The 6,800-nt window shown below is 41.2% G+C and overlaps 1 protein-coding gene across 1 annotated transcript; it reads left to right on the forward strand.

Annotated features, from left to right (window-relative positions):
• The first annotated feature begins 506 nt into the window (after window positions 1-506).
• On the forward strand, window positions 507-5,816 carry LOC121191288 (T-box transcription factor TBX2b-like). The gene is made up of 7 exons (XM_041052477.1): window positions 507-862; window positions 1,446-1,713; window positions 1,836-1,982; window positions 2,118-2,194; window positions 2,280-2,440; window positions 3,715-4,268; window positions 5,402-5,816. Exons 1-7 carry the CDS (start codon window positions 507-509, stop codon window positions 5,786-5,788), a joined length of 1,950 nt encoding a protein of 649 aa, XP_040908411.1. The 3' UTR covers window positions 5,789-5,816.
• Window positions 5,817-6,800: the final 984 nt, after the last annotated feature.

Below are 6,800 nucleotides of genomic sequence, written 5' to 3' on the forward strand. Positions count from 1 at the left end.
GTCCCCATCAACCCTAAAATTCCTCTATCGCCCTCTAGTCTGAGCGGTTGATACCACGCCCGGCGCTCTGTGATTGGTAAAGACAGTGAAGCACTGTCGAAGAAATTCGGTTCATTAGTGTACCATGTGCTGGGATGGACAAACGTGTGACAGTGTAAACACCACCTCTTTGCCTCTCTCTGCTCTCACTCTGGTGCCACTTCAGCTTTTTTTTTTTTCTCAGCAAGCTATTTCTGAGTAAGTAGCTTGGCATATGTTTCCAAAGTGCGCTGCGCTCTCCTTGGTGGATCTACCAGCAAATACATACAAGGCGTATTCTTGCTTTTTTGCTCCAGCACCCTTGGAGAATTCAGGAAATTTGCATTTCCTCTCATGACCTCTCGACCATGCCACAAAACTTACAAACTCTCAAAAACGCTGTAACAGTTTGGATGTAGACGCGTGCGCCTGAAGCAGCAAAGTGGGCTGAGAGGTTGTAACATCGACCTGTCTGATCGGATGTCCCGATGAGAGATCCAGTTCACACAGCGGCTGCCATGTCTCACCATCCTTTCCAAGCTCATCGACCAGGTGCCTTACCCCTATCAGCCTTCCTAACCGCCGCTCAGCCCTCGTTTTTCCCAGCGCTGGCTTTCCCAGACGTCGCCTCCCTCTCCGAGCCTCTTTCGGAGCAGGCTGCCTCTGACGCGGGGCTGCACGCAGCTCCTCGACGCCAGCATCAGCCCGTCCACCCGCGTTCACTGAAGAGCCTGCAGCCAGAGGAAGGACTGGATGATGACCCGAAAGTCACGCTGGAATCTAAGAACTTATGGAATGAGTTTCACAAAATGGGAACTGAGATGGTTATCACGAAATCTGGGAGGTGAGTAGGCTAAACTACAGTGCGCATTCAGGTTGCCACTTCCAGTCCGTGAAAGTGCCAGTGTGGGGCTTAATTGTGGATTTGAAATGAAATCATTTTTATTTCCCCCCCTCTGATGTGATACCACCACTTGGATAAAATTTTATTATAAGTTTCTTGCTGTCAGGAAGAAAAAAAACTCCTTAACTCTCATTCTCTCCATATTAAAGCAACGTGACACTAATTTTGGAGTGACAACACTGCAAACACTGTACATGTTGACAATTATCTTCACGAATTCACATTTCAGAACGGGGAATATTAGAAAATCAGATTCTTCTGTTTGTAATCATATGAAGCCAGTTGGTCGGGGGACCGCGGGGCATATACATCTATAGGGCCCGGGTCCATCCTTCCTCCATCGTTACAGTACAAATTAAATTTCCACTCTGATCCAAAGTCTAAATCCTCCACTTGGCCTCTATCTAATGATCACTGATCCCCACAGAAAGGATAATCAGAAGTTCCCCGGCTTGGAAAAAAAAAAACACAAACTCAAGATTAGGCCTTTTTTTCGCAATTAACCTTTTATTCTGTTCCACAGGAGGATGTTTCCGCCTTTCAAAGTGAGGGTAGACGGACTGGATGAAACAGCCAAGTACATCCTGCTGATGGACATCGTGGCCGTTGATGATTGCCGCTACAAGTTCCACAACTCCCGCTGGATGGTGGCTGGAAAAGCTGACCCGGAGATGCCAAAGCGCATGTACATCCACCCGGACAGCCCGTCCAAGGGAGAGCACTGGATGAGCAAGCCCGTCGCTTTCCACAAACTCAAACTCACCAATAATATTTCGGATAAGCACGGATTTGTAAGTAACAACTAATTTAAAATTTAAATTTAAATTGTTGTGGCTTAGGACTCAAAACCAAATTTTCCACATTTTATCACTGTATCGTTTTAATTATGTGTCACGTGTCTTTACTTTTCCAGACGATTCTGAATTCAATGCATAAATACCAGCTCAGATTTCACATTGTGAGAGCTAACGACATAATGAAGCTTCCCTACAGCACCTTCCGGACTTACGTTTTTCCGGAGACGGAGTTCATCGCTGTCACTGCCTATCAGAATGAGAAGGTAACCCCTTGCCCTCCACCTCCCTCCACCCTCCAATCCCCTCCCACAAGCACTTACAACACACCTGTTCTAAAAGTCTGCAGTGATGCGGATCTTAATTATCTGAGGAAAAGGTTTTGCTTTGTCTCGGTTTAGATTACGCAGCTTAAAATCGACAATAATCCCTTTGCCAAAGGATTCAGAGACACTGGAAATGGGAGACGAGAAAAGAGGTAATTTGTTTCGCTACCAGCATGCATCAGGACAGCGAAGGACATGCTTGTTTGTGAGTCTAAAATATAAATTTGTGATCCGCAGGAATAAACAGGTAAAAGTTTCTCTGCACGAGAGCCAAAGCAAAGGGGACCGGGACAGTGCTGATTCTGATGATTCGTGTGAACAACCCAGTACCAGTGATGCCTTTTATTCCCCTCGGGAGCTGGTGAGCAGCCCTCTGATGTCCACCTCTACCTGTCAAGGTGGGTCACACTGCGTCATCAAGCAGCCTTAACGGCAGTGTTTCCACGAACCCAGAACATTTTGCAGGACTGTGTGTCGATGTAAAACATGAAACATTACAGTCACTCCAGAGAGGTGACGTCCATTTATGCTTTGCAAACAACATTTTAGCAGGAAACATGAACAGGATTTTCAACTTGCAACTTTGCACTTTATTAATATTTTAAATGATGTAGGAACATTCAGGGGCTGTACAAAAATAGCTGTGGTGGTTTGGAGGGTTAAATATATTGTAGCTCAGATTTTAAAATCACAAGTTTTTTGTAGTGATAACATTTAGTGTAATGGAAAAAAAAAATCTCTGAAACGGGAAGAAGATTTCTGGTGAACGGCACCTTTGCAACTCACTGTGCACATTAGTTACATCATTTGCAACCCTTTAATTCCTCTATTTTAATTAATCCCACATGGCAAAGTACAAATTTGGAGTTTTTAAAAGAAGTGTAATTTGTAAATTAAATTGCTTTCAGTGTATTTAAACTTTTTATTTATAATCAAATGTGGATTTGAAGTGCCCAATGTGTCACTGTGTCTTTTACACAGCAGACATTTTAACTTTTCATAGGAAAAAGACAGGTGTTTTTGAACGATGCCTCTGTTCTAGTGTCCTGTGACTGTGTGAACTCAACCTACTGTTGGCTTTGAGGAGTCAACCTCACCTTCATACACTTTGTCATCATTTGTAAATGCTGATTTGACAAAAAACAAAACAAAACAACTCAGGGTCCACTTAATAGCCTTCATCACCTCGTAAGTGGACTTTTGTCATTTCTGTCTTTATTGGACAGCTGACAGACACAGGGGAGACGAGGAAAAGATGGTGTATGTCGTAACATGTGCCCCGTTAAAACTGAACTTAGGACACTGCAGTTACATGGGATGCAGCTTAACCACTCTAGCACTCGGACGCTGGCAACGTGAACCACACAGATATGGAGGGAAGTTGTTTGGGAAGTGGACAATTTTCCGTGTGACTCATTTTGACACAACAAAAATAGTTTGCAGCTTCAATGAATCAGCTGTTCCCTGCGCCTTGGGGACAGTGACGCATGAACACTGTCTCTTTCATGATTCTGGATGTTTGAGACTTCTCTCTCTCATATGTCCATCACCTCTGTTGACAGTGTGTACTAAAGATGTTCTAACAATGCAGAAAAATGTTCCCTTTAATTTGAAACACAAATGAAATTAATAAATATTATGATTTTCTTTCTTTCTTTTTTTAAACTCACAGACGAGAACAATACTGGAAGCGATTCGGATATTGATCTACAACATGAAGACTCTGCTGAAGCCAGCTGTTCCAGGGTTGAACAAACATCTACTCTGAGTCTGAAAAGTGAGGTGAGACTGTGGAACAGGCCTGCTGTCAGTAAGAGTAACGACAATCAGGACGCAACAAAAGAAAGAACAGTATTCAGCATGTCAGATGATATGTACTCCATGGACATGGATTCTTCAAAAAAGCACATGAGTGAAGCCAGAGATGGGGTCGTGCCTGTGATGTTGCAAACTCGGAGCCCCTCGTCCCTCACTGCTGGTCACCTGCAGACTTTGGATTTCTCAGGTGCACACAACCAACAGTTTCTAAAGCTTGGGTCGCCTTTGCTGTTTCATCCAGGACAGTTGTCAATCAAGCCAGAGGCTTTTCCTGCTACGGGTATGGGACATCTATTTTCCTCCTTGTCTGGAGTAAATGAACTAGAAAACAGAGGCCTGTCTTCTCAAAATGTCACCTCTCCATCTCCCTTCATGTTTCACCTGTCACAGCACATGCTGGCATCTCAGGTATGTTTCTGTAGGAGCACTGTACTCTGACATTCATCGTATTTTAATATGCTTAGGCAGTAGAAACTGTATCGTAAGCTGCAGTTTGAGCTTACCTAAATTATAAAAAGCACTCAACTTTTTACTCAACACTAAAAGTATCTTTCCAGAAACAATGTCCTTGTCACCCAGGATAATCTTCAAGTTGTTTTCATTGAGACTCTTGGGTAGAAATGACTTTACTTTAAATGAAAGCTGCTCACAGTGAAATTAGCAGATTATCCAGAGTAACCTGTTTCTATGCTTCAAGCACCATAAAAACATTCATGTATAGTTAAAAAAAAAAAAGAAAGAAATTGACTAGAATGCTTATGTGGATATGAGAATATATATATATATATATATATATATATATATATATATATATATATATATATATATATATATATATATATATATATATATTTTTGGGCTATAAACTTCAACTTCTAAACAACTTCTTCTTTTGCTAGCATTTTTTCAAAACCCAAAAAGTTGAACTAGGATGAATTTAAGAAAATGCAGTGTCTTACTGTGATGGACAAGCCTGTTGTCCAGTATGGGCGGTTCTTGGAAAGGGTATAATGGAAAACAGACTTGTTGTTAGGCCAAAAAGGCTCACAGAAGGAGCTGGGCTGAACTCCTGGTGAGAAAGGATCTGAACCAACACTGTGCAAATTTATGGGGCCAACTTGTTGCTGCAGTAATATTATAATCTAGACCAGTGGCTCCCAACCTAAGGGTCCAGACCCTCACAAGGGGCTGTAAGATGAATCTCTGAGGTCTCAGGGTGATTTGTGGGGTAGAAAAAGAAAAAAAAAAAAAAATTCTGCGCCACAAAAATTCTATTGGTTTTTTTTTTGTAGAATACAGTAGAATATAGTATAACTGTTGGATATTACACTATTACTTGATAGGATTAGATCAATATACTCTCACTGACATCACCTTTCCACTATTTCCACTATATAGCTAATTTGAACTAAATCAAATCACTGAAGCATGTGTAAGCCAAAGTAATACTTTTGTTTTCCTACAAGGCTGTTCATGAAAGTGCAGTGAGATCCTTGGTGTTACATTGTGAAGAAATTAAACTGTTTTATTTTCTCATACAGGGAATCTCACTGTCACCCTTTGGAGGACTGTTGCCATATCCATACCGCTACATGGCAGCACCGGCTGCAGTTACCCCAGCTCTCCCCACTTGTTCTGCAACTTCATCTCTCGCCAGAAACCACTGTTTCCGTAGCTCTCGGCCTTGGTTGCGATTCAGCCCCTATCAAATCCCCACATCTGCCACCTCAAGCCAAAGTCTGCTTACGGCCAGATTTCCCGGGAGTTCAAACTCGCAATCTGAGCTGTCCAAATCAGGCAGCCGAGAGTCAGGCCTGGCGTACGACAATCAAAGCTACAAAACCAAGGCCAAGCAGAAGATGGCTCCACATAAACCCACTGTTAAGAGCTCCATGGATGAACTGCAAAGCATATATAATCCACAATAACCTCACCTACAGGCTGTTTTTCATTCTACATGTGATGGATACTGGGTGATGAAATAGTATTTCACTGACAAGAAAATGCACGCAAACAAGTTTATGGAGTTTCACATTATAATGATATCATACATTGTCAGAACAGTATGTGTTGCTGCTATGTCACTTCTTATTATATCATAAACAATACATCTTATCAGGTGATTTGCTGGTCAAAAGACACCCAGACACCAGGCTTGTTGATGTTTACTATATTTTCCCTAAATTTTCCAAGCTTTTGAAACAATGGGTATATGTACCCAGGAGCTCTTACTTATTCAACTAAATTAAGCCAAATTGTGACCTAGACCTCAGGGTGTCCTTTGATTTGTAATAACTCCTATTAGTGTCAACTGGAATTTCCACATAAATTAAAATCAATTAAAATGAAAAAATGCCTATCATAATTCATTTTGGGGAAAATGAGCTATGCAAAACTCGGTTCCCCCAAGTGGAATACTCTACAGAAGAACAATGATGTGCTTTAAATATGAATAAAACCCATTTTTTTATTATCTGATTCTGTATAATGGTGTAAACATTTTTTTTCTAGTCCTTTTAGTTTTCACATATATAAACCAGCGACGGATCAAAGCCTTTTGAGACTGAATACTGTAAGTTTAAGTCACTGTTAAATCTGCCAATGAGGTACAAGGACATTTTGTTCCATCTCACGTTACCAAAGCTGCTGCACCGTGGACTTGGACGGAAAAACTCAGGTTTCTTTTTTTTTTCTTTTTTACCAGCACTTCACAATTAAAGATACTGTTCACATTCAGTGCTATTATCATAATATACATATGCTAATCTGCTATAGAATTTTTTGATGTTAAAATGGACATTAAATATGTGGATGTCAGTTGTCAGAAACAGGTTATTTATTCCATTACGTCTGCTGTCTCGCCACCTGATACGTCGAGAAAATAAAAAATCTAAAGTATAATTTGGTTTCCAAGAGGAGGTGGGAGTGGAAATACATGTA

Source organism: Toxotes jaculatrix, chromosome 12, assembly GCF_017976425.1.
Source record: "Toxotes jaculatrix isolate fToxJac2 chromosome 12, fToxJac2.pri, whole genome shotgun sequence".
In the NCBI taxonomy this organism is placed as follows: Eukaryota; Metazoa; Chordata; class Actinopteri; family Toxotidae; genus Toxotes; species Toxotes jaculatrix.